Source organism: Dysidea avara, chromosome 4 (genome assembly GCF_963678975.1).
Source record: "Dysidea avara chromosome 4, odDysAvar1.4, whole genome shotgun sequence".
Classification (NCBI taxonomy): Eukaryota; Metazoa; Porifera; class Demospongiae; order Dictyoceratida; family Dysideidae; genus Dysidea; species Dysidea avara.
In genome coordinates this window covers 9,535,616-9,563,521 of record NC_089275.1, presented here as the reverse complement: position 1 = coordinate 9,563,521, position 27,906 = coordinate 9,535,616, and the positions used below count along the sequence as shown (strand labels likewise).

The 27,906-nt window shown below is 38.2% G+C and overlaps 3 protein-coding genes across 10 annotated transcripts; 2 read left to right on the top strand and 1 right to left on the bottom strand.

Moving 5' to 3' along the window:
- Positions 1-133: 133 nt before the first annotated feature.
- On the bottom strand, positions 134-17,609 carry LOC136252681 (uncharacterized). Of its 8 annotated transcripts, none has more exons than XM_066045240.1 (18): positions 17,415-17,609; positions 15,005-15,065; positions 9,680-10,064; positions 9,533-9,623; positions 8,920-9,058; positions 8,781-8,856; positions 8,580-8,705; positions 7,206-7,276; positions 5,597-7,151; positions 3,404-3,544; positions 2,667-2,841; positions 2,463-2,620; positions 2,094-2,267; positions 1,669-2,044; positions 1,355-1,616; positions 716-906; positions 574-658; positions 134-521 (listed from the first exon to the last, which is right to left on the bottom strand). In XM_066045240.1, exons 9-18 carry the CDS (start codon positions 6,212-6,214, stop codon positions 197-199), a joined length of 2,505 nt encoding a protein of 834 aa, XP_065901312.1. In that variant the 5' UTR covers positions 6,215-7,151; positions 7,206-7,276; positions 8,580-8,705; positions 8,781-8,856; positions 8,920-9,058; positions 9,533-9,623; positions 9,680-10,064; positions 15,005-15,065; positions 17,415-17,609; the 3' UTR covers positions 134-196. The 8 variants fall into 8 exon arrangements, with proteins under 8 accessions (XP_065901312.1, XP_065901317.1, XP_065901314.1 ...); XM_066045245.1 differs by having other exon boundaries at positions 7,206-8,705; positions 9,680-9,761; positions 9,960-10,064; XM_066045242.1 differs by having other exon boundaries at positions 7,206-8,705; positions 15,001-15,065.
- LOC136252682 (uncharacterized) lies at positions 6,116-9,041 on the top strand. Its single transcript, XM_066045250.1, has 10 exons — positions 6,116-6,579; positions 6,703-6,827; positions 6,880-7,008; positions 7,058-7,159; positions 7,216-7,284; positions 7,335-7,631; positions 7,684-8,037; positions 8,088-8,247; positions 8,302-8,396; positions 8,610-9,041. Exons 1-10 carry the CDS (start codon positions 6,462-6,464, stop codon positions 8,916-8,918), a joined length of 1,758 nt encoding a protein of 585 aa, XP_065901322.1. The 5' UTR covers positions 6,116-6,461; the 3' UTR covers positions 8,919-9,041.
- Positions 17,381-26,666, top strand: LOC136253531 (uncharacterized). The gene is made up of 11 exons (XM_066046201.1): positions 17,381-17,568; positions 17,610-17,769; positions 19,265-19,352; positions 19,406-19,464; positions 19,524-19,594; positions 21,713-21,864; positions 21,926-22,005; positions 23,327-23,378; positions 23,430-23,475; positions 23,556-23,627; positions 26,459-26,666. Exons 1-5 carry the CDS (start codon positions 17,381-17,383, stop codon positions 19,530-19,532), a joined length of 504 nt encoding a protein of 167 aa, XP_065902273.1. The 3' UTR covers positions 19,533-19,594; positions 21,713-21,864; positions 21,926-22,005; positions 23,327-23,378; positions 23,430-23,475; positions 23,556-23,627; positions 26,459-26,666.
- Positions 26,667-27,906: the final 1,240 nt, after the last annotated feature.

Below are 27,906 nucleotides of genomic sequence, written 5' to 3'. Positions count from 1 at the left end.
CAGACAAATGAAATTGGAGTTACGTATACATACATACTATGTGGAGCAATTTGGTTTTGCTTATACTTTGATAAGATGAACAATAATATTACTAGTAGAATAGCCGCAGCCACATGCATAGATCGATCCATATATAGCCTTAGCATATTTGAGCCTCAGAAACATGTAGCTATATATATAATTGCCATCAGCATAGCTACATCACAAAATACTTTAGTACAACAAAATTTGCAGACTGCAATGTCAAGTCGAATGATTTACAAATGGATAAAGTGTGATGATCCACCAAATCCTGCTGCTGACAAATTATGTAATCACGTTGAGGCTCAACTTCAAATGCGTTGAAATGTTTATTAAATCCAGTCGCAATGAAAGGTTGTAGTATGAGCCAGCATTTTTCATTCCTTTGGTTTATCACTATGTCTACGAGCTTTCCAAATAGTGGATCATCATCGCACATGGTACATATAACCAAGTCTCCTTTAGAATACCTAGTACCACTGATGTCTGCAAAAGAAACCCTGTACACAAAAGAAATATTAGTATAGTTCCACAATATAGCAAGTTCCAAACCTGTGCACTGATGAATTTGCAGTTAACTCAGTGGATTGAAGTAAGTTTGATGCATACTCTAATTCATTTACTATATACCTATTTGCTATGATACCATGCATATGCAGTGTCAACAAATATGCATATATAGCTACTTTCATACCTGATCCGTATGTGTTAGAAGTTTGTAAAAACTGCACAGAGCAAGTCATTTTGTAGCACATGAAACGTTGATGTCGATGAGCAAGTGTTTTGGCTATATTGATGAAGTTGTTTAAAGTTTGTGCCATCTTTTTGAAGTACTTGTGCTTGGCTTCAAAGCGCATGCACCAGTTCCGAACCAAAGGTCCACACCTTCACAAACATTGCAAATATTCAGTAAAAGATAATTACGGGTATACAAATGCATCGCCTGCATGACGACTTTTATATGCTATAGTTACACTGAAAAATAACTCAGTTATTGACATGAGTCTGAGGTGAAGCCTGGGCCAATTAGGACAATTGTCAGTAATAATAGTGATCTTACACATGCTGTGATATAACTGGCTTATGACAAAAGAGGTGTTAATTGAACAAATTAAGCTGTATTGACACAAATGCAGAGGGGTTATGCACACATGCACATCCAGCCAGTATTTGGGATATAAGACAATAATACTAGACAATATGGCATACATTGCCAACCCTTAGAGAAGTCAGAGTACACTGCACATTTTCTTGCAGCTGATTCAGTATTAAAGTTAATAGAGTCAAGTGACTAGCTATATAACACATGCGTGATTACTATAATTTTATTTACCTTTTTACCCAAACACAAATGTGAATCAAATAGTGGAATTTGGGGGTTAAACGCTGGTCAGGATAAAGGTGTGTGAATTCAAGTAAGTAGTCTTGAATCAACATTTGAAGATAATCCAGCTTGTCCAGTGTGATTACTGGTGCAAAGGCATACTCCATAATTTTTAAGAACATCAAATATCCACTCCACTTTTCATCATCTTCTGGTATTAAGTCTCCAACTAACAGTGGCAGAAAACGTCCCAGGCACCATGCTTGTGAAGCTATGATGATTTAAATTTAATATCACAAATTTCACAGTATAGATTTACGTACATGATTGCCTCAAAGCATTATTCCTCGAAGTAAGAAAATCATTACCAATTGTCGATGGCCTATTTTTTGAATCAGCTGTGCCAAAATAAAAGGAGGTTAGTCTGGTATTTAATGTGCGCAGTGAAAAGTAGTGCTTTCTTTGAATACAGTGTTGTAAAAGGCACCTAATGTTGAGGTGTAGGGATCCTTCAAGGATATCATGCATTAAGTCAGGAATCATGCCATCCACAACATGAAAAAAAGAAGATTTATTTAAAATAGAATCACAAGAGATGCCATACGTTGTAGCAATGTGGTCATGTAGCGGACCATCAAGATCAGAACAGTGATAAGCATGTGTTAGTCGAGATCTCAATTGAAAATCATCATCATGAAACTATTATTGTAATGCATGCATAAAATGCCAAATACTTATATGTACGTACCTTTGTTTGTATATCCGTGGCTGTGGCCATGCATGTTCGACATTTCCTGAATGCTGAAGTAAGTGATTTGTAACCAGCAATTAAATTCGAAGCAAGATTATCAGCAGACACCAATGTAAGGGTTCCCTTCAGGTATACAATCTGGTTGTCAATTGTAAATGGAGCACCAGTATTCTGGGCACAGAAAGATGAAGTGCATGGTTAAAACATTTCTTCAACATTTAATCAAGAAGTCATACTATAGCTACATAATATGACAGTCTATACGAAACAATTGCTATACAGGTAATTGTAATCAGTATAAAACTACTGCTATATAAAACTTTATTATGTGTACATATACATGTAAACAGTGCATTACACACTTACACTCTCTAATTGTTTGATGTCTTGCATGAATGGTTCCAATACTTGATTAATTGAATATTTCTCCATTTTGTGTGTTTCAACTGCACACAATAACTGAATGGTATGAAGGAAAGACCGATATTTTGGATGAATGTTTCCCAGTGTAAAGTAGAATAAACCTATACACTTAAAATTACAAAAATTACACAGCATTACTGCACATACTCAGCTTGTGGATCTTGGCCTTTGATCCCACAACATTGCAAACCTCTAGGTCATCGTAATACAGAAGAATTTGGAAAGCATGTGGGTCATCAGCAAACAAACCATGACTCTTAAATAATTCACCATCACAATAATCACCTAATTTCCCAGAATCAAGCTGGTGAGAATGAAATACCTGACAATGGAAAAAATTATGTGTATCACATACAAATATAACCCAACTGTATATAGTTATGTCAGTAAAACTATTCTAAACGACTAGCTGCATACCAATGCAACTTTTAACTACCTTCTTTTGGAAATGTTATCAAGGCTTTGAAGTTTTGTTACTATTATTAATAAGTGTATCTCCAGCAAAACCATAATACCAAAACTACTTGAATGGCAGCTGTTACAAGGACACCCATTCTATACTAGGAGTCCAAGAGCACTCCTGATACACATGTTGCTTTCCATTGCAACTAATAATATAAGCTTTGGAGAGATATAAGGTCGCATCTGAAAGTATATACACTTCTGCATTGCACATGTATTCATTAGGGGAATAGTTATACATTTGAGCTGCTTATAGGCAAAGTACTCAGTGCAGTTTGGATCCATACTGCCCGTATAGAATATAGCTGGTTACTCTATTAATTGACTTAGCATGCCAACTGCCAGTGATATACTGTATACTAATTGGCTGCTATAAAAATACTGTAAAAGACCACCTCACTTTATTAGTATACGTATATTACCTGATCTCTTATTTCCTTGTGGTTCAACATGGCTTGTAGTGAACTTAATAGAGGAACATAATAGAAACAATCTTTCACTTCTCTCATAGCTCCACTTGGTCTAAGGTGAAAGTCTTCCCCCAATACTCTCTCAGTTGGAGGCTGTATGTGAAGCATAAAGTGGAATAATGTATACCACACATGCATGCATGCACACACAAATGCACGCACATAGCTGAAGGTGAAAAGAAAGGCAAATACACTCAGTCGGTCATGCTTATAGCTAGTGCTACTCGGGGCAGGACTATAACCTGCAGAAGGTGAAGTGTGGGTACCTGAAGTCCAACCTGGTAATTCACCCACTATATATGGCATTTGTTCACCTTACATGCACATGGATAACATGCAAACTGCACAGCATAGGTATTGATCAATCACTCTGTATTGATGACCTAAAAATGTTATCATGTACCACGGTAGTGGTACATAATAGGGATCAGGCAGAAATTTTTCAAAACACTCTAATAGAACGCACGCCAAAAGCAGCCTTCCGGGCTTTAGATTTTATTTCTAAAACATTCTAGACCTTTCTTTTGTGTTTACAACACTAGCCAACAAGTATTAAAAGTAAGGGAAATGGTTTTAGGTGTTTTTTAAAATTTTGAAAATGGTTAGATTCTCCATCTTCTTCTTTCTTTCTTCTTTCTTTCTTGTTTCGCGCGCCTACAGCTCGTAGGAAGTAGATATCAGCCCTAAAAACGTATGGCGTATTTAAAAAACATTCGTACCCAGGTCTGTGTGGTATTAAAATCTTCCCTCTCTAATGCGATTGCGAGATATAGAGCAAGAATCACTCTTCGAGACGCCATTCGATCGAGAAGCCATACAGATGATAATATAGAATTGTTTAAAATTCCATTGCTTTAGCTCACAGGACTAAAATGCATCAAGTTGTATCACACTAAACATTAAACATAACTATTGTTCACTGAAACTCGGGTTTTAGACTTCCTTCATTACGAGACAGTGAAGGGGGTGTGGCCCGCACCTCGTCACTTAAACTATTACTGTACGCCTTTCGTGTATACTTTCTATTATATTCTTCAGCTGTTTACCAGCTAAGAGTCGACATAACAAGGCTTGTAAGCTATTGGAACACACTGGTAAATTTCGAATTGAAAAGGGGTGTGTCCCTTCCGTACGCGATTGAAAAATAAAAAGCGGGATACTCCGTATACTCAGCACTTTAATTGGAGTCGACCACGTTTTGTCAAGCGTGTGTTTTACTCGTGTTGAGATTTCGCACCGCTTCGTTGCAGTAAACGGTCACACTAGTGGATTTATCTACTCGTCAAAGGAAAGTGGTATTGTTTACTGTATTGTTAACTGTATTGTTAACTAATTGTTTATTAAACTTATTTATGTAATTGTTTATTGCCAGTTGATATTACAATGGGTTTCTTTATTAAACAATCATGTACTGTTGAACGTATATTTAAGAAGTAGTCCATGTGCATGGACATGAAAAAAATCATGAAACTAGTGGGGCAAAAAAATTATTAATTTTCAACAAGTAGAATAGGGATCAAAGATTTGATTTTGAAAAAAACTGCGTAAACAAGAAGTAATAGGGATGATAATCCACAAAATTCTATGCATCATCAGTTCAAAGCAAGTTATTTGAATAGTGTACACTCAATTTGCGATTCCTATTTCAACTTGTGGTTAAATTTTGTTAAAATGTTGAAATAGGAATCGCAAATTGAGTGTACACTATTCAAATAACTTGCTTTGAACTGATGATGCATAGAATTTTGTGGATTATCATCCCTATTACTTCTTGTTTACGCAGTTTTTTTCAAAATCAAATCTTTGATCCCTATTCTACTTGTTGAAAATTAATAATTTTTTTGCCCCACTAGTAATATATACATGCACAAGATTTATAGGTTTATAGTTATTAGCTACTTCCAGGCGAAAGGATTACTGTAGCTGGTGTCATTATAGGACTGCACATCAACAAACATCTAATATATAGCTTATCAAGCAAGTACTACATGTTGCTGGATTTTGTTAGTGACCATACAGTTACTAAATTTCGTCCCATACCTAGTATAGGATAGCTTCTCTCTGCTCTGGTATGTAGCTCATATTTTGTAGATACCATACGGATAGTTGCAACGTGCATGGGATTGTAATTATTATATTGCTTACCACATAGTTAAAATTATCTTGAAAAAATATATCTTGTTTATACTGGGTTTCAAGCTCTTCACATTTAATACTTTCTTTCACTGAAAGGAAGATTTCTTTAACTTCTTCCATTTCACCCACTGATAATTTGTTAAAGGAATTTAATTTATTAATGAGCTGCTCTTCCACACTTTCACAGCTACGTTCAACCACACTTTGCAAATCTCTAACAATGCTGTCAGTTACCACTTGAGTCAGTCCTTTTCCATCTCGAATTTTTAGGATAAATCGTCCCATCTCTAGTACATTAGTAGCAAAAGTATTATGACTGCAATGTTCCGTATGTTCGCTTGCAGTTTCCCTTGTTTCGTCTACTGCATCCTCGTTAAAAGAGGGCGCGCTAGCCACCACATCCCCACCAGACATTGTAGGATTGTACACTTCTGACGGTACTAAATCGCTTCTGTGCTTTTTGTATAGATGTTGCCTTAAGCTATCATATGTACTAGCAGTTGTAGGACAGTCATTTATCCCACACCTAACTGGAGTAGTGAAGTGTCGATGAACGTCTCTGATATGGCGAAGAATTTCTTTCAGTGTCATTCTAGCAAATTCCTTGCAAATTTGGCACTGGAACATGATGGCGATATTAGTGACTGCATGGACTGGGTTGGGTATCTTGATACTGGTACTGTACACTTTAACTACCGTTGTTTGCGCATGCGCGGTTTCGCCTTGCAGCCGCCTCTAGAGGGCGTGGCACACTAACACAGGCTATAAAGGACGCATCACACATTCAGAGTCAGTATATCACCTGATGTGAAAGCCGAAGAGTTGACACTTCTGGCAACTATTAATACTACGATTTTGCTGCAGCGGGGAGTGAATGGCGGCTACATGTCAGTCAGCAGAGGACAGATCATTCAAGAATAAGACCATCCTGGATATCAGCGAGTGGTTGAAAGAAGAAGGCTTTAATGAAAGCGTCTGTAGCACTTTTAAAGGCTAGTTCATGATGTGCGCATGTATAGCTATAGCTATATATATAGAAGCTATATTAAACTGTGCGTCACATGATAGCTATATGCATGCTGGGTATTAATTTTACTTGTATGTAATATCTACAGAGAACGAAGTAGATGGAGAGGGTTTTCTTCTGTTGACTGACGAAGATATTGGTCAAATGGTCAAGGCAGTGGCAATAAAAAGAAAGCTGATTAATCAGCGCCAGCATTTGCTTTCTCTTTATGCAGTAAGTGATTGTAAATATATTTAAGTTGAGCATTTCAAAGCAATTCATGTAGAAGGAGACACATGAAGATTTGATTGAAGTTAAGGATGACTATGGTGCTGAGACAGATGCAGATGCCTTAAGATTTAGTGATCATGATCAATATGCTGATAGTTCTTCTAGTGATAATGATGAATTTGAGATACAACTATGAAGTATAGCTATATAAGCATTATAGTTATCTATTGCAGTTTGAGTTATCACAGAGACCCAGCTATAGTCCTCAGAGATCCAGTCCACATTACGACAGTCACCTTTCAACAAGTGCCGAGCAGCCCTGCAGTTCTTTGCAAGTATGCTTTATTAAAAAGATATATGGTTTAATTTGCATGTATATACCTGCATGTAGTCAGGTGGTGGTAGCGATGAAGAACCTAATTCCAGTGGTATGTCTACATCTTTTGATAAGCCTAAAAAGGTATAGAGGAGTATACAGCTAAATCCATGCATACCTGTTATAAACTGTAGGAAAGTGGAGTTAAACCCTTTGTTCACAAAAAAATCATCATCAGCAAATGGTCTGAAACTCAAAGTGAAGAGCCCTTGCCAATACCATTTGAACTGCCTAAGAACTTTTCACAAGACGTCCAGAAGGATTTAAAAGAAAACAGACTAATTGGAAGGGCAAGAGCAAAGTTTATTACAAGTATATGCTCGGCCATATTTCGATATAAAGCATACCCAAGCAAAGCTGAGTACAACCATGTTGGTGAACAAATTGTAAAGAAATATCCTTTTCTAAGGAGTCGAACAGGATCTGGTTATGTAAGCTCAGTACTGAACCACAGATTTAAAGTTCATGTATTATTTTCTATAGGGCTATCTCATAGATGCAATGAGAGACAAAATGAAGTATATAAGAAATGTGAAACCCCGACATAAAAGGCCATCGATAGATGCAGCCCCTGCACCTCCATCCAAGCGGCCTAAAGAAAATTATACTAAAAAATACTCTCTTTTTCCTGTGATTCCACCTGGCGAAGATGAGGCTGCTTCCTTAAGGCATATCAAAAAACTTCAACTAGAGTACCAGAAAACATCACCTGACAAACATGTAGTGGCTATGCTAATGAGCAGGACTTATCCATTTAGACGAAAAAAGATACTAGAAGAGCAAAGTGCATTATCTCAAATTTTAAAAGTCTATCCACCACTTAAGAAGTCAGAGGAGGTAGGTAATCTTAAGTAGCCATATACGTTTGACATAATTATCATGTACAGATATTGAAAGAATTTGATCGTATCTTTGAAGATGAAAGAAGTAAAATAATAAGAGAAAAGTGGGCAGAGTTCATTCCAAAAGTGTTTGAAGTGGTCAAAAATGATCAAAGTGCAGCACTGCAAGAATTGTACGCTGACATAACTCAGTGTACTTCTAAAGGTATAATAATCCTACATGTATGTGTCATAAAGACCATAATAATAATATCCACAGAGTCCAAATCCATTTTGGCAAGCATGATGTTGATATATCTTCTAGCTGACACTCGCACAACAGCAACTACTAGCAGAATCGTTATTTTTGTTGATGTAAGGAATTATGATTTTGATAATTGATGTGAAAACTAAGAACAAACAAAGCTTAACAAAAAAAAAAACTTGTAGTATTAACTAAAAGTTAAAGTTCATTAATAACAATAATAATATCAACAATAAAATTAATAATTAATAATATCAACAATAGTTTGTTAAAAGCTTAACAAAGCTGTTTACTTTGTTTTGATTGATCTTAACTTTTTACAGGAACACTGTGATGTATCAACAGTAGCCAGTGAAGTCGACCAAGCACAACCAGTCATTATCATCAGGGGGACGCATATTTTGCCACAAGAAGGATATCTAGTAACAGAAACGGTGATGATGTCAAAGGTGCCCAGCCTAGCTGATCTACCACTCATACTATTTGCCACATACTTTGTATTTAACATGCAATACTGCAGTGGGTGCACTAACTTCTATTCGTTCCTCGAAGTCGCCTTCCTAGATGCGCCTATACCAAAGAAAACCAAAATAAGACATTTTATTAACATGCTAGATAATATCCAAGACTAACTTCAACTGTACTTCATTTTCTTTTGTAGTTTTAGTAGTTGTATTTTGACTCTATATTATTGATGTGTATCATTCAATTACCACTGTACAAGTCAATTTCAATATAAATATCATTTCCATTAATTTCATATAACTGCATCCTATAGTACAAGAGGGACACTCAACTGATGCAAACAAATACTACACTAGATTATATAGCTACACACACACTTTTTTGCAGGAGAAACAACAATCAAATTGATAACAGTATGCACCTGTGATCACAGACTAGAGTTGCAACGATACAGTGTGTAGACTTATCGATATATTGCCTTTGTTGTATCACGATACAGCGATATATATTGCACGATACTAGGTGGAGTCTAAACATTACTGTATGTTGTTTTTAAGGGAAAATAATGACTTGCTTTTTCTTCAAGGAGCATTACATACCATTCAGTTTAACCACAATGTACAATAATTTGATTGTCAGTCATGGTAACAAGCCACGATACGTCGATATATTGCGATACACGACGGTTTGACTTCGTATCGATACAACGATACAGCCTTAAAGCAATACGATACGCGATATATCGATATATTGTTGCATCTCTATCACAGACACACCTCACCTTTATGCACGTGACAAAATTTTATAACAACATTTGCACTGATTTGTTGTACATCACAAACCCCTCAGTGAAATTATTCCATGATAAGTACCTACATATACACCACATAATATACATAATATAATAATAGGCCATGACTTTACATACCTGGAACACAGGAGGAACAATTTGTAGCACACAAGCACACCTAGCCTGCCACTGTTCTGTTGCCATTAGCAATACATCATTCCTATGAATAATAATAATAACAACAGCTGACTAACACTATACCATTTTTATTATTAAACGCGCAAAATGTTTTTGATGACACAATAGAGGCATAATGGCTATATCAAATTCTAGGTAACTTCACACTTCAGCTTAAAACTATACATTGGTACTGTTCACTGGGCTAGCTTAACTGAACATTCTGACTATAACGGCTTACTTGTTATGAAGCGCTGAATAGCAACGACCATTGTTTCCATGACTGCATTTTCCTGCATCGCTGATACTTTCAATTGTGGGTTTAATCACGTGATCCATATGATGCCTGAAGTAAAATTTAATGTCGAGGCGTTTGTTTTAAAAGGATAGCAGCAAGCAATATGTAGATATGGATCATTTTGTAAAGGTATGTAAAGAATATCCGTGTTTCTGAAAGTTAGTTTTCATGGCAAGTTTTGGCCCCATAGTTCACCACTTATGTATGTAGCATACATTAGATACCAGTATTACATTTACATGAGCATTGTGTACCATCCTGATTTGATTTACAGAACATTAACATGGAGGGGCTAATAGCCAGGCAGCATGTGGCTACAGCTATTTAACTGAGACAACTTTAGTATTTTGCATATACAGTACATAACATGCATGTTCACCACACGGCAGATTGATGCACGCTAACTTTGATATTCAACTTGTGGCATATGGGAGAATCATTAAAAATATCCTATTGCAACACTGGAAGCCCATGCAAGTATGACAACATTAATATCTCTACATGTAGAATCATCTCTAAAGTACCTAATCAGCACCGCATATCAGCACCGCATATCAGCACCGCATATCAGCCCCACTTATGTGTATAACTGTGTGGCAAGCTTAGATACATGTACACATTAGCCTGAGTTAAACCATGTATAGCCAAAGCAATGTAGATACCTTTTGAGCAGTACCTATAAGTCCTGTGTTGGGTAACTATACGCACATGTATGAAAGGTAATGTTGCTCTATAAAGTGTATTATTAGGAATAGTAATGGTGTTTGTAGCTACTCAACTTTCCACAATATAATATTATACATTAGAGCATTTAGAGGTGCTAATGTGTAGCACCAGTTATCTCTTCTACACACATCACATCACTGTGGAAGCCAAGAGAGACTAAGCCATCATAATTATGTCCTATATTGGTACACAAATATCTGCCCAACTGGACCATCTGCAAAGCAACTACAAATTTAAAATCCACCCATAATCTAAGCATGTCAAATGTGGAGGCCTGCAGGTAAACTTAGACTGATGCAATGCCCTACTAATGACAGTTGTGCTAACAGTTGTCTAAGTGTTGAAACAAAAGCTCAAACAATAGCTCAGTTCCACACATGGGCTAAAGAATTTGGTGGTTAATAATTGCAATTGCACAAAATCCAGTGTCCTTTAAAATGTATTGAAGCCTATGGGAGTGAGGTAACAAATCATTATGGGAGCTTAAACCATACCGTTTATTCTAATTACGAGAGCAGAATTGTAATCTTCTTGTTGTAAGCTTCACTGTGGTATATAGTTTGGGGCGATTCGCTGTGTTGTAACTTGTAACAGCAGAGAGAAGCGGTTTTACCATGGCAGAAGCTGCTATTGACTTTGTTTTAGCTTGTAGAATGTCTGCCTAGTGGGTAAAACGTTTCTACTACTTTTCTGAACAACTGGGAACAACACTACATGATATTTCACGCTGCAAATAGGCGATGTTTCGCCGCTGCGATTCCACCATTACTAGGCGATTATCTCACCCACTACAGTAAGTTTAGTCGCCCTTCTTCATTGTCTAGTACTCCTCTACAGTTATAGCATGTACATTACCTTGTTTCACGAAAGATACAGGCTTTAAAACTTGAGATATCACTATTAGTCAACACAAAATCGTTGATTCTTGATCACAACACAGCGTATCTTTCCAATTTTTGTGTCATCACTGCAATATAGTGGCAGCTATTAAACTACGTTCTTATAAATGGTCTGGTTTTGGCTCCCGTGAAGTTGGTCCCGTAGACTTCAATACATTTTAAGGCCTCTTGAAGGACACCGGATGTTGCACAACCCTCCATAAATTAGTATCATTACCATACTGTCAATATGAAAGTGGGGTTGGTATAAAACAGTGGACCCAAGTTTTCGTGGAATTTTTATACTTCACATTGTTTATACACTTTATATACTTGTACTAGATACCTTTGCAAGTCTCAGCATGTAGTAATACACGGCTAATCCACTTTTTCTTCATCAAAATGAGTGCCTAACATAACAGAATTATAAGCGCCACTGAAAGAGTCTAGTACGTCAAGTTTAGAAACTGTGAGCAAGTGAAAACAGCTTCAAGCAATCGCTGTAAGTCACCAGCACTGACATTTCGTGTGTCGTGGACTACTTAGCATAGACCACTTCTTCACACACCTAGGCTATTAGCTAATCAAGGGCTTTAAATTCTTACAAGGCTTTGATTTCGTGCACCACATGACAGACGAAATCTCAGTGCTTATCGAGCTGGTGGTGACTTGCAGTGATCGCTATAAGCTGTTTTGCTTGCTCACAGTTTCTAAACTTGACGTGATAGACTGCACTTATAATTTCTATCATGTTAGGTACTCAGTGTGACGAAGAAAAAGTGGATTGGCCATGCAAGACTACATGCTGAGACTTGAAGAGGTATCTGGTACAAGTATAGAGTGTATAAACATTGTGGAGTATAAAAGATTTCACGAAAAGCTGGGTCCCTGCGGGTCCCCTGGTCCTGGGTCCTCAGGTCCACTGTTTATACCAACCTGTGAAAGTGGGCTATTGTGATCATAAAAATGAGTTCAGAAATGAAAAAAATGATTGGCTTAGGCAGGGATTGAACCTGCAGCTGAGTGGTAACCACTGTTGGTCTACATGGTTTTGACAGGAATGTACCACAACTCTTCTCTGTCTTCTCTACACCAGGGTGCCTGCACAGTAGCAAACTTGAAGTATGCAGACAATGAGCACTTTGTGTTAGGCACTTGATGTGTCGATGTCACCAAAGTTATTAACGTGATGGACAAACAGACAGACGGACAGCTTTTCAGCTTTATATATAATATTGATTACTGTACATTCCCTCTTAGTTAACTGTGCCCTTATGACTTCCACTCACATGCTCACATCTAGTCATCTACACATACATATTTACCCATATTCTTACATGTTTGTTTCTATGAAGGGAACAAAACAGAGAAAATTGGGTACACACCTACCAACAGCAATTTACCATCCACATCTTTAAAATATGAGCACAGATTGATGTTAGGAGGAGAGAGCTAGTCGGGTACACATGCAGGCTGTCCTAATACAGAAGGAGTTAGCAAACAAAGGTTTACACTTGAGGATAGGATGAGTCAGCACAATAGGATGCTCAGAGCTGACGAAATAAAACTATTTAATTTGCCTACCCACAATATATTGCTACAAATAGCCACTGTGATGTGGTAACACTTTTGTTGCCGAAACTGGACACACACTATACGCATCCACGCACGCACGCACGAACGCACGCACGCACACACACACAAGTCAGTCAGTCGGTCGGTCGGTCGGTCGGTCGGTCGGTCGGTCGGTCGGTCGGTCGGTCGGTCGGTCGGTCGGTCGGTCGGTCAGTCAGTAGAAAATTCTGCTAAATAGAAATTTCATAGCAACTTGGCAGAAAGGTTTAGGATTGATTAGTGGGCTTGGCTATGCCTAACCAATACTGCCAAGCTATTATAAAGTAAATGTTAGGCTGGTTTTGGATATTTTAGAGCCATAAACCCCAAACCTCCATGATCACTATATACAGTACTACTATACTGTATGATACAAGTCTAAGGAAAAATAATTATAGTAAAATAGTAATTTAACAAACAATTAGGGAGCACAGTGAAGAAACAAGCATGCCACACAATGAGGACTGCAGGGTACATTACACGACGGCATAACTGGAGCACAGGATATAATCACACAGCAAAACACGCAGTAGAACATCATGTATGTGTGTGTGTGGAGGGAGGGAGGGAGGGGCAATATAGAGAGATTTCAGTACTTGGGTAGTGTCATTTGTAGTAATGGGGAGTTATATGATGAGTTATCTGGGTGGCTAGCCAAGGCAGCTAAAGTGTTTGGAAGCCTCCGTCAGTCCATCTCTGTTAATAAAGTCTTTGTCAGTTGAAACTTGTCGATGTGTTGATCTTTCTACTGCCATCATGTTGGTTGGCAGTGGAATCACATCCCCTCTGAGCAGCTAGTTGTGGAGTTTAGCCATGGAATGTGTGATGGGGTCAGTATGTTACTACTGGTGCAGTGTCGTCTGTGCTGGCTGGGTCATGTGGCTTGACCTTACGTGTGACCTACCTTATGTAGCTTGGCCTTAGAGAATACTAAGTTTAAGGTAACAAGGCTTGATCTTATTCAACACCTATCAACAATTCTCTATCATCAATAAAAGTATTGTAGAGGGAACTTGTAGCAGTGATTTTGTACAGGTCATACTGAGACTCTCCTTCAACATAAGTATTACTATGAATTTGCTGACATCACAAAATAAAATAGCCGTGCTAGTGTGGGGACTTCGTATGGGGAGTTATTGGGAGAGGTATAGTTTTGCTATGATAACGTTTATAAATTCGAAATAGGTGTGGTAGACAGTGGAGATTACAAGCTCGGGGAGGTTTGAAACGATGCGGTATGGATGATCTGCTTGGATACTAACAAGAAGTGACAACTGCATGTGTTCACACTATTAATGAAGCACACTAAAAGGCATACATACACGTGATACATTACACGCAAATAGTTAATTACATCATAGTTACTAGTTTGTGAAAAAAGGAGGCAACTACAAAACAAATGAATATACATTACATTTTAAGAATTTCAGTCTGTGCAACCAGCTGAACACGAAGCATAATGGCTACATGGTGCTACGTTTGAGGGACTATGTAATGGACTCGACACAGCTGAAAACAAAGCGAAATGGCCTATTGACTACTCCCTGATTAATAATTTGGGTGAACAATTTTTCTTGGATTTGGTATAATTATGTATATGAGAAAAGCTTTCGATGTTTGCAAGACATCTAACCTTTACATTGTTACATATCTGGTCCTTTCTGACTAGGTATTTGCCAAGTATACTATACATCAATAGCCCTATCACACGGACACCCCAAAAAAGTTCAACTCAGCATATACGAATATAACATATCTTTGCTTACTTACATTGGCCTCCCTTCACATTGAATATTTCAAACTGCTCCTATACATTGAATGTCTTGTCACCCTACAGAGGCGGAACACAATAAAATGAATTAAGAAATGATTATCACAATAACTTCACACAAAGTAACAAATTACTGACCATTATCTATCAAGTTTTCTATTGCTTGTCCAACAACATTAATGTGATACACTCACTGCATTACAGACTGTGATGATCAAGAAAGCAGTTTTAGTCCATGGAAGATAACCAACAGCTGCGTATAGTTAGAACAAGCCAACAAGGCATGGCCTCACGATCAGTAATTAATTTGTGGACCAATTGTATAAGTGCAGTGTTTAATAATCGATCAAGTGCTGGTAAACATACAGGGGCACCAAAATTACTCTCCAACTTTAATATCATGCTGCCCGTATCGTGCAGTCAGAGTGCTTCAGCATGCCCAGCTAGCTACTGAGAAGGAAAATCTCAAGTTTCATCGGCCTAAGGGGCTATGAAGGCATTGGGAGAATGGTTTCTGGTCAATTAGGGGTATTGTATATTTTTATTATAAGGGTATTACAGACTATATTACATCCCCATCTCTGAAGAGGACTAATTTTTTGGGCCCACAAAATAGGCCTGGAGAGGCATCACTAGAATGACGCAACATGCACAACCCTACACCTCGCACTACACTGTACAGTACATGAACCATAGCCTGGCGGCTCCCGACCCTTCACATAATGTAAGGGTCTGGTGACTGGATCATTTCTCAGTCTCATGTGGAATTCGTTACGCAAGATGATGACCTTGAAGATTCAGGGACTGATCCAGGGAGGGTGGATGGGGTGGCTAGCCACTCACCTGCTAGGCCTGGGAATAACTTAGGCATGCCTTTACTTCCTGCCAAAAATAATAAAAATACCGTGGTTATGCAATTACATACTAGTTTCATGCCATTGACAACCCGTATAGAAGAGAACAGTTAGTCTTGGTAGTTGGTACTAATATTTAGTTGACCAAAATCCTAGACTCAATAGATTTTAGCTAAAAATGCTTCCAGATACAATTTCAGGAAGGTAGGTAAATTTAAAAATTTGGAAGCATGCCCACAGATCTTTTAGCAAGGCACACTTTGCAGTATGCTAGTCCACAGTGTACATACTGTGGTGCATCACATAGACTGTAAGTCGTACACTGGCCATGGATATGGCCATTATCATTGGCCTCATTATCTGATACACTGATCATGCTCCCACCAAAACTCATTTTGTGCATGCATATGTAGCTACACTCAACTTGGAACTTGCGCCAGCCACCCCCTTAGGCCACTCCAAGAAAATTCATTGTTTCCCATTTCCCGCCCGCATGAAAATTCTCTCCCGCATGGTTTTATTCATTATTTCATATTTACCCAGTAATTGCATTGTAGTTGAAAACTGCACTATTTTTAGTGAGTACATTATTCAGAAGACCCGTTTAGTTCGTCTGTAGCTAGCATTTTACTGTTTCATTGCTGTTAGAGTAATATCTACTGTATTGTTAAGGTAATCTTACCTGTAAGCTGCTAATATACATCAAAATGTAGTAAAAATAGTCCAAACTATCCATAATAAATAATGAACCGCCCGCCCGCATGTATTTTTGAGATCAATGAAATGGGAAACAATGAATTATCTTGGAGTGGCCTTACATATATTTCTGGATCAGTATCTGCAATGCATTCCGTTGCTTAGTGATATGGGCTTGAAGTGCGAGTATAATTGGCTAGCAATTTTAAGGGCTAGAAATTATTTACTATGCGTATTTCACGAGGGGTCAGCAACAAGCCACAAATCTCGTAGGAGCTGGTAAAAATCTTTACAAACCTCGAATCTTTACTTGCTAGATATTTCGGATTCATTTTTTTCATTTTCTGTGTCTCACGTGACTTTAGATTAACTTTGCATGAGACTTTTATGTTTTGGTCTGACACTTCGCAAAATCCCGTACGCTTCCTCTGGGAAATTAAGTCTATAATATCCGTGTTTCTCTGTATATTTTCAACGCAAAGATTATGATCAGCATCTTACATGAATGCAACCTCATCAGCGTGCGCCACCATTGTTATGAGAAAATCTCGGAAAATCTTCATTAGATCTTGAAAAATCTCATCAAATCTTCAAAATCTGCAAATTTTTACAGATCTAAAGATTTGTAAATCTCGTAGGTGATTTTGCTCTGTTGCTGACCCCCCCGTATTTCACTAGGCCTTTAATACACTATGTGAAGGGTAGGGCGCGCCGTCAGAATACAATTGCATGACCTCAAATAAAACATTTCACTGTGTACTAGATTGCAATGAGCATTGAACACCCTCTATAAATCTATGGTGCTACAGACAAAATATCACAAATATGTGGGACTCGGGGGTGTTCTTACAGCAGTTACCTGTTGTACAGTTTTGCTACGAGATACTGAGGTCCGATCCATCGCGAGGGTCATTATCTATGGCCAGACTAGTGTCCCATCCAGAGTTTAACAACAAAAAAAAACAAACAGGTGGTGTTAAAGCAATAGCGCGCATACCTGAGAACAACAAACTGTGTCTCAACGTAGCGAAACTAGAAATAATTTTACGTTAAGATCACGTGATCAAAAGGCGGCTAATTTAAATCTGAAGCTTATTCATCGTTGGAAAAATGGCAGTTGTGGATGTTGTAGTCGAGAGTGCCTTCACTGCGCTAATCCTGAGGATACGCGGGAACATGTCATAGGTACGGAAATAAAATCTGGTAACTCCAAGGTGTGTGTGTGTGCGTGCGTGCGTGCGTGCGTGCGTGCGTGCGTGCGTGCGTGCGTGCGTTCGTGTGTGCCAATGTAAATTTCCTTGGCTTGTGCAATACCTGGCCCACTTGCACAGCAGAGTGTCGACAACATGCAATTCAATAGCCATAGTAACCAAGCAAAAGCTAGTTGTCAGGGTACATGTAACTACAGTGTGCTCTATTGGGAGCCAGTCCTCCTAAAATACAGTAAGCAAGGTCCATTTCTGTGTTTCAGTGCAATCATGTTTTATACAGTTTCTTTCATCTTGTGTAAACGTTTGTTCATTTACTAGGAAATGTTTATATATATATATACATTTGAAGATGAAACTATTTTACTGGGATTATTTTGAACTACAGACTTTATATGGCTTCTGAACAACTACGCTATATACACACAGACACTTGGTGTCAAGTGAAGTTATAAACACACAACACCATACAAGCAAGATATTTTCCCTGCAGTAGTGTAGACCAGTGGCCTAATTGTGCTGCAGCTACCCACATAGAATAATCCCAAATTCTTTACTAGCTAATGACGCTGCTTATCTTAAACACTGAGCTAAACACATCAGGAAATATGTGACAAATAGTCGGCAATGGCAATATGTTCAATCACACGACAACAGGTTATGTAAATAACAGTTAGTTATAGAACTTTGCGTGGGTGAGATCAAAGGAAAAAGTGTACTTTAAATTTCATAAAGTACACTCTCAGCCGGCCAACAGCTTCATTGACCACAAAGAGTACTTTATTGCACCGCAAAGAGTGCTTTATTTGCTCAATAAAGCACTCTTTGTGGTGCAATAAAGCACTCTTTGTGGGAAATAAAGCACAGTTTCCCATGCACGTGCTCTAGTGCAGGCTAATAGCCTCAATGTACTGAGTGATCAATCACCCCAGCCAATACGAGTTCTACCACTGGATTGCTTTTATAGACATACCTAAATGCTTCGATGATGGGTGGGAGAAGGCATGCAACGTTGCTGTTACGTTTGTTAATGTAAACGGACAAGTCCTGGAGATATCATGGAAATATTTCACCATGTGACTCGCAATAAAATCAATTGTGGGTTGCGAGCAAAACCTGCCAAAATATGCGATGAGTGTCTACCATGCCAAAGTATATATGGTGAAATACGCCTGAGTTACTTTGTTAAACTAGTTTGTATGCGTTCAGGCTGCTAAATAATTGTTGCAACATGTGTTAATTTATGAATCCTAGTGTATGGTTCCATAAATCATTTAAAGCATAGCCTTGCTCGTGCTATATGAAAAATAAAGTACTCGGTGCTTGGCCTCAATGGAAATAAAGCACTCGGCTTCGCCTCATGCTTTACCATCTCGGCCACATGCCTCATACTTTATTATTCATATAGCACTCGTGCTATGCTTTAACATATACGAAACAAAAACCCTTCTGTTAGAGTTTTTAACAACTGACTGTATGTTATGTATGTGGGTTCTATTAGGTTGCATTTGTGATAAAACTTGATCATTTCTGGAGATTGGTGGTGATGGTGTTTGTTGAGACTATTTGTCAACTTGTTCAGGAACTTGGTTAGTATCCCCATGCATGTACTAAATAGTGTCTTAGAGTTGTGCTGCTTTAGCAACTACTGGAGGAGATGCATGGCATCACATGGATTATTACAGAAGATACCGGAAAATGGTAAGAATAGTGTGTGTATCACAGAAGTGTTGAGTGCAGCTGTGAACTGTTTCATGTAGTTTATGTGATGAATAGTAGGATGACACTGCAACATTGTGTCCAACTGCCAGTTCCTCTGCTCCTCCACTGAGTAAGTGTACATGTTCTGCCATGTTCTGTGGTAAACACAGAATATAAATACTTTCAAATAACATTTTATTCACATTGACAAGGGTACAGTCCTGACACTCATTCACACTATGTTCTAATCCGAATACAGCACAGCATGTGTAGCTTAAAATAAATTGCTGTGTGAATGTGCTGAATGGTGCCCATGCAGCTTGACGTAAGAAGACTAGGTGAGCTGACATGGATTGACTTGTGCTAGGATACTCTGTGAATGCTATAAACTGTTGATAAACAGGAGTGTATCAAATAGCTATGTCTTACTTGTCAAGGTTCTTGTAGTGTAATGTTCATGGTGCATTATAGCAACCATCAGGGCTTAAATAAGCTGTGACAACACTCACCATTAGTGACCATCGCAATAATAACAGTTTGTGATATTATCATTCACTGAAATCTAGGCAATACTAATAGCAATTACTATATACCAAGAAACTGCCCATCCGTGTCTTCAAGTTGGTGGGTGAAGTGAACATTCAGGCTCATGTGATAGTGTGGACAGAATTCCAATGCAATATTGGCCTTGATTACTGTATAGGCAGAAATTTTCAAGAGACAAGACTTTCGCGAATCTGTGTAAAACACGATTTTCACTTTTTAAATTTATTCACGAAAGTGCAGAAAATCTTTTGCTTAAGGCAAGAGTATATAATGTGTAAGGAGAGTGTCGAACTACGCTATACCCTTTGAAAAATGAGCCCGTAAAGTAGCCCGCATACCTAATCTAACCACTGTTGATTGCCCAGATTTTAACACCTTCTTAGTTTTGGTCGGGTGAATCTAGATGTGTCCTACCTACTGTAGATGTGTCGCTTCACTATCAGAGCTGCTGAGGACTCGTGAGGCCATGGAAGAACGACCATGATGAAACATCACATGCGAAGTAGATATTTATGGCTTTCCAGGTTAGTTGGCTGTGTCTTTCCCTTTATACTGAATTCCATACTTTTCTCGGGCACACTGCTCGTTCACTCTAGTCTCTCAACGTTTATGGATGCTCCCCCATACTTATAATTAGTCACTAATCAGCACAAATCACCCGAGGCATTTGAACGATGCCATAGGACTTTACGGGCTCATTTTTCACAGGGTATAGCGTAGTTCGACACTCTCCCTCCCATTATATACTCTTGCTTAAGGTAATATATAGCTATATCAACTTGAACGTTTCATGATTATGTTTTCATGAAAGCTGTCAATACTCGCGAAATTCACGAAAGTTTCGTCCCTCGAAAATTTCTGCCTATACGGTATACAATCAATAGTGTGACAATTACTGTATGCTCTATTAGAGTAGCTGAATGGCTAATTGTGCCTAATATTAGATGTTAATAATTTCACAAATCTATCCATGGAAATTCCAGAATGTTCTAGAACAGTATTTGAGTGTTCTATTAGAGTTATGAAAAATATGTTCTATTAGAGTATTTGAAACTGACACTTTGGTGTTCAGTTAATGGAGGTTCCGCTGTATAATTGAACAGAGAAGTTGGTTTGTTAAATCCCAGTTGTTGTTTTGGTTAATGACGCAGTAGTGTTACTTTTATCATAAATACTGAGCTAACAATAGATCAGGGAATTAGTGGCAAGGACATTCTTATTCAGCACTAAATATGATCAGGAGACCGCCATTGGTGGTGGACCTAAAGTGACAAGAATGCATAGGCCATGGTCTAAATCAATTTTTGCACAAATATCTGTGCTGTTTATAACATTTGGAATTCCCAGTTCTCTAAAATTGTGCAGATACGCGTATTTGTGATTAACCTATGTACATGTCTTTAAAACAATTAACAGCTATTAGAGGTATTTTTAAAAAGAACTGTAGTACCGTATTTACTTGTCGTGGCTACTATTACCTTAGTCCTGAAAATCGATGCAATGACTATTCAAACTTAACCACCATTCAATACTAGGGGGAAATAATTTTGAACCCTTATTGTGTCGCAATTGATTATGGGGCCCTTATGTGCAGAGAGCCAGAGACTGTTTGAGGTGTGGCATCTAACCAAGTAGATATGGTATGGTATATGTGCATGCTGTTGAATAGCTCTTGCATTTGTGTGATATATCATTTCTGTAGGAAAAATTGACGGAGCCATGCATGGTGATAAACTGTCTGTTAACATTAAAAGATTGGTTAGTATCTTAAGGAGCAGACCTGCTAAGGAGTGTCTTAGAGCAACTAGGGGAAATGCATGGCACATGGATTATTACAGAACCGTCAGCAAAATGGTATGAATAGAGTAGATATCACAATAGTGCATTGACTGCAGCTGTGTTCTGTTTCATATAGTTTGTGTCAGTGCCAATGATGACCAGCACTATGTGCTATTGATGTTGTGTCAAGCTGCTAGTTCCTCTGCTCCTCAATGAGTGAGTGAATGTACATTTTCTGTGTAGACATACAGAACACTAAATGCCTTGATACAGTTCCGATGTATTTATTTAAATACAGCAGGATCTTAATTATCTGAACCCTCAATTGTCTGAACACTGGAACTGGCTGTTCTATTAGAGTAGTTGATGTTATATAAATGAGTGGGCTTCGCTTATCCGAGCAAATTCACTTATCTGAACACTTTTTTGATTAGCTGACACATTGCTGTTCAGATAATGGAAGTTCTACTTTAAAAAGTACTTCTACCCTGGGCCGTAAAAATGTGCTGTCACCTATAATGGTAATTGTTTTAATGACTACGATCATCAAGCTACCCAACAGGTAAACATTGTTTAGGCTTCCTCTTTCTGCTTTTCCCAAACTTCATTTTTTGTGAATGAACTACAAAACCACGTAACTAATTTAAGCTGTTTGGACAATGAAGGTGTGAGGTCTGGATAAGGGAGATTCCACTGTACCTGGAGCACGTCTTGGCAGCTAGCACAGATGCTCTTCCTGCTTATTTGTGAATTTCTTTTGTGCAATGTGCTAGTACACTGTTTCCTTCACTCAGCGGTGTCACGCCCACTGCAGTAAAACTGACTGTTCTGTTAGAGTATTATAAGAGTGGTGTATGTTCTATTAGAGTAGTTGATCAAAAGTTCTGTATACAAATGAATGGGCTTCTCAATAAACTACAAACCATGTACTAAGTTAGCTGTTCGGACAATGGAAGTGTAAAGTCTGGATAAGGGAGATTCCACTGTACCAGGAGCACGTCTTGGCAGCTATCACAGTGCTCTTCCTGCTTATTTGTATTTGTGCAATGTCTAACTGCTGCTACAGGTACACCCCCAATATCTGCTTGTAAAACACCATGAATAACGCATGAGGTTTCAAATAAGAAAGACGCACTGTTCTGATAGAGTAAATACAGATTACCAGTGTTAACTCATCAGGTTGGCATAGCCATGCTAGCACTTGGTGTGTGCGCGCGCGTACATGCACGCATGCATGTTGATGTTTCTGTGCGATTCAACCTGCAGCTCTTTAGCTTAACAAGCAAAAATAGTCTGAAATGGTAATCAAAATTAAAACTGACCTGCAGAATTACATCCAGTACTGCTCTATGCTTCAAACTTGAATTTTTTCCTAGTTTTTCTGATGCAACCTTAAAGAACACCAGGAACGGCTGCTGTATTAGAGTGTATTGAACTAATGTATGCTATTAGAGTAGTGTATGTATGTCTGTTAGAAGAACTGATAATCGGTTGCATTTGTGTACTTAGCCTTTGTTGTTAAACTGTATTTCTGTAGGAGAATACACCGGTGGAGTCATGTGATGGTGTTTGTGTTAACTTGTCACTTGGTTAGTTGCTCTACACACTAAATAGTGTATTGTAGTTGTGCATTGTTGTAGCAACTTCTTGAGGATATACTTGGCATCACATGGATACAACAAATAGGTATGCATAGGGTTTGTATCACAGTGAGGGGTTGACTGTAGCTGTGTATATTTCATGTAACTTAATTGTGTCATTGCCAGTGATGAGTTTCTAATGACGCTTAAGATGTACAATGTTTTGTCAAGTTGCTGGTTCCTCTGCCACTCAACTTAGTGAGCTTACATGTTCTGCCATGTTCTATGGTAGAGATAGACATTATAAATAACACATAGCAATTTATTTTATCCACATTGACAAAAAGAGGCCCTAACACCCTGTTCATGCACACTACCTTTAACTTGGTGAGAAATTTATCGGTGTATGGTTTTGGTGAACAATATTGGTCCCACTGGAATCTCCATATTGACAATGTGTACAGGTATATCAGATCAGTACACCTCTTTTTGTTTGGTTAAATGCCTTGGCATTTATTACCTTAGCAGTCCTTCATCTAGGGGGGGCAAAGGATAACATGCCACTCCAGCTAATTTTTTCATTTCAGACTCTCAGGTACCTATACAATGACATACCCCCAGGAAATTGTGTATTTTAGACTCTCCCAGATTGCTTCTGATGCATTCTGAGGCAGCTTCATTAAACTATTGCTTAAAATTTAAGGGGTGCAAGAATTTGTCAAGGAGAGGTGAGTGCTCCCAACTGAAACCCTGCCTTAGTCCCAAAATCAGTGTGGCGACTATTCAAAATCACCCTCAATTTCATGGAGCCCTTATTTTCACAGTTGAAGTCGATTTCCAGTACAATGAGACCCCTTGATTGTGCTTATTCCACCTTACGCAGGATATTTTTTTGTGATGATTTCATGAAGTGGTTATAAACTGATAATTCACATTAAAAAATTTCACAAACGTCCTTGGTTCTGATAGGTGGCAATAGTATATATAGTGCAGTTTGATTTTTTCACGAATCATGCTGGATTTGTGAAACATGAAAATTTAGAGTCATGAATAAAACCCCTTGTAAGATATTTGTTTATTTTTTAACAATTACAGTAGGACCTTGATTATCCGTATCCTCGATTATCCGAACACTAGAATTGACTGTTCTATTAGAGTATTTTGACTCCAAGTGTATGTTCTATTAGAGTAATGAATGTTCCGTTAGAGTAGTTGATCAGAACTTAGTGAATAAATGAATGGGCTTCACTTATCTGTGCACTTTTGTGATTGAACTGGCACGCATGTACAGGTATTCAGATAATGGAGGCTCTACTGTACTGTATGTTCTATTAGAGTAGTACATGTATGTTCTACCTCATGCTTTGAAGTGGCTGTGTTTATCTACTGAGCAATGTTGAGGCTCACTGCTGATCAAATTTCAAGCCAGTAACTTTTTTTTCTAATCTGAAGTTATGAAGCATAAAAGTCCGTAAATAGACCAGATGCATACAAGGGAATGTATTTTAATTGAACTTTTAATTGCATTTGCACAACCACTGGATGCTGTGGTTAGCCATAAAATTGTACAGAAACCATAGGGAAACGGACAACTATGGACATAAAAGCTATTGTCATGTAGAATCTGGAGAAGATATCCAGTTTTTTAAACAACACTGGATACAGAATGAGCGATGAAATGTTTTATGGAGACAAAGCACACAAGCAGCTGCTTGTTTCCTTTGTTTACAGTACAAGAGCAAGCATTAAAACCACCTGGATAATGTTTCTGGGTTCGCTAAACATGCTGTTAACTTCATTGGCTGGTCATGTTGATTCAGTGTTTTACTTCAAAGCAATTTGTAACAAACGCTATATTGTTCAGGCCCTTAACCAGGATTGCTCAGCAGGGGGTTCGATTTTCCCATTCAGTTGAGAGTTGAAACCAAAAAAAAAAAGAAGTCTCAATTTTTGGGAGAGTCACAGCATCTTCAAGACCACTTCGTGCCAATTAATGACTACTTCACTGGTGCAATATGCGCTGAATGCTCTATTAGAGTGTTTCGATTTTTTCACCCATCTGGAAAAGGGGGGGTTCGTCCGAACCACTCGAACCCCCTCTGGTTACGAGCCAGTTGTAGCATTCCTCCATGATTTTCTGATGCTTAACTTGAGAATATCAGCTGTATAAGAAGCCTTAATTGTATGGTAACATTTCTAACTTCACTGCCCTATCACCCTGGCATCTTTCGTTCTATTCACAGCAGACAACCACAAGAAAACAGAGAAATCAATGTAGTTTCTTTCCATTTACATAATATTGGAACATTCCATATACAGTGGTCCCTCGATTATCCGGCCATTGTTTAACCGAACTTTCGGTTATCTGAACTGTAGTGATGACTGCTCTATTAGAGTATTTTCTCGAAGGTGAGCGTTCTATTAGAGTAATTGAGCAAGGCTCTGTATATAAATGAATGGGCTTTGATTATCCGAACTTTTCGATTATCTGAACACGTCCAGGCCCAACGAGTACGGATAATCGAGGGACCACTGTACTATGTAAGTAACTGAAGTTGTAATGTCGGTTACCATCATTTTCCCAATGGCTTCAATACATTTTTAAGGGCAACCACAGCATTCAGTCGTGACGTAACTGCAATTAACTTGTTGATGATTGAGTTGTGTATGTTTTATTAGAGTTATGTATTCTATTAGAGTAGTGTATGTTCTATTAGAGTAGTGTATGTTCTATTAGAGTAGCTGAATGCAACTCTGCAATGGGCTGTCTTAACATTGAACTTGCACACATGTAGATGTCATACTATATAAAAGGAAATTTTGTTGAATCATGCAAACTTTCCAAAGTTTACATCGTTATCCGTGGGCTATAAAAATGTACCAATGTTTATTTTGTTAAATGGATTTTAGCTGGAATTTCACCCAAGTTTGTTACGCTTCGGTTCCACATTATGCATGTAGTTGTAGTGACTGCTCAATTAGAAAATACAGCGTTTTGCCCTGGTGTATGTTCTATTAGAGTATACAATGAAAATGCATGTATATATACATATATTCCATGTGCGTCACATGTCTTCTATGTTTTTTAGATAACCAAAAGCTGTGATTAAATGAGTGGATGGATGAAAGGATTTACTAGGACTCATTGCAGGCAGCATGATGTGAACCTCATGAACATAAACTTATGTAGCTACGTTTAGTGATAAACTATAATCATGCAAGCATGTTATATGTTTGTAAATTTGCATGTATACCAATAAGGAATGCATGGAAAAATCATGGATTTGGAACAAGCTATATATGTATGCTGGGTTGCAGGGATGTAATACACACCATATAGAGTATGTAATGCATACTATAGCGGGAGCTGCATGCTGGGTTCAGGGATGTGATACATACCATATAGAGTATGCGATGCATACTTTAGAGTGAGCTACATGCTGGGCTCAGGGATGTAATACATACCACTCAGCATGTAATACATACCATATAGAGAGTATGTAATACATACTATATAGTATAGTATGTAATACATACTATATAGTATAGTATGTAATACATACTATTGGTGTGATATCCACACCATGATATGGTATGCGCGGTGTAAAAACTGGTTTCACACCAATTTTGGTGTGTAGTGCATACTTCGTTTTTAACAGTGTAATCACTAATAGTACAGTGAAAACTGGTCATTATTCAGGCCGTAAGGACAAAATTTTCTGACCTTGCCTTTTAAAGAGGTGGCTGCATTATGCGGCCTTAAAAAAAGGTAAGAAAGCATGCTGTTCTAACTGGCTATAGAGATGGATTTAGTGTATGACAGCATATGAGACAGTGAGTGCTGGCAGCAAGGGGGCAGCCAATCTGTTAGAGCACCAAAAGCACTGCTTCAGACATAGGCAGTTGACTGTCAGCCCCAAGTGTAAAAAGTTTCACTATTGGTCCTTATAAGCTCCCAATGAAGAAAGTGGTGAAGTCATTATCCATAGGATATATTTTTCAGAGTATCCATTTCAGTTCTACAATATAGTAGCCAAGCATAAGATGAACATAACACAGCATTCCAGTAGTTTAGTGGTGACCACAACACTGCCTGAGTTAAACTGTGGTGAGATTTGAGACTACCAGAAGCCCTGGAATGTCTTCAACACATGAAATACCAAATATCTAATGCCTGGCTTTCATCCACAGTGGACCTGTCTTGGTGGCCACTTGTACAGAAGGGAAACAGCTGCCACACAGTGAAACAGCTAGTTGCCACACCCCTTAATTATCAATTTGTAAAATCTTTAGCAAAATTGTGTGTGCAAGCAAGTGCGATGTGGCAGTGCCATGTATATGGTTGCTGCCTCTGTATGTTGTAATTACATGTGTAATTTTGTGTGGGGGTGCTATAAAATGCAATAATACATGGTGACAATTGTATTACGCGATTTTGCACACTTCCTTTTAAGCTAGCTACATGTGCTAATTACTCACAGCTTGTGTCAACAACTGATAACTGCAGTTGTACTCTTGTGTCATTCTTTAAGCCGCG

Coding starts and splice junctions, on each gene's coding strand:
- LOC136252682 (XM_066045250.1), top strand. CDS start 6,462: ATGGCGGCTACATGTCAGTCAGCAGAGGACAGATCATTCAAGAATAAG. Junction 7,160..7,215: donor AGCCCTGCAGTTCTTTGCAA/GTATGCTTTATT, acceptor ACCTGCATGTAG/TCAGGTGGTGGTAGCGATGA. Junction 8,397..8,609: donor GAATCGTTATTTTTGTTGAT/GTAAGGAATTAT, acceptor AACTTTTTACAG/GAACACTGTGATGTATCAAC.
- LOC136252681 (XM_066045242.1), bottom strand. CDS start 6,214: ATGTTCCAGTGCCAAATTTGCAAGGAATTTGCTAGAATGACACTGAAA. Junction 2,842..3,403: donor ACAAGGAAATAAGAGATCAG/GTAATATACGTA, acceptor TTCCATTGTCAG/GTATTTCATTCTCACCAGCT. Junction 1,617..1,668: donor TAATGCTTTGAGGCAATCAT/GTACGTAAATCT, acceptor AAATCATCATAG/CTTCACAAGCATGGTGCCTG.
- LOC136253531 (XM_066046201.1), top strand. CDS start 17,381: ATGTGGGACTCGGGGGTGTTCTTACAGCAGTTACCTGTTGTACAGTTT. Junction 17,569..17,609: donor ATACCTGAGAACAACAAACT/GTGTCTCAACGT, acceptor TTTTACGTTAAG/ATCACGTGATCAAAAGGCGG. Junction 19,353..19,405: donor TCAACTTGTTCAGGAACTTG/GTTAGTATCCCC, acceptor GTGCTGCTTTAG/CAACTACTGGAGGAGATGCA.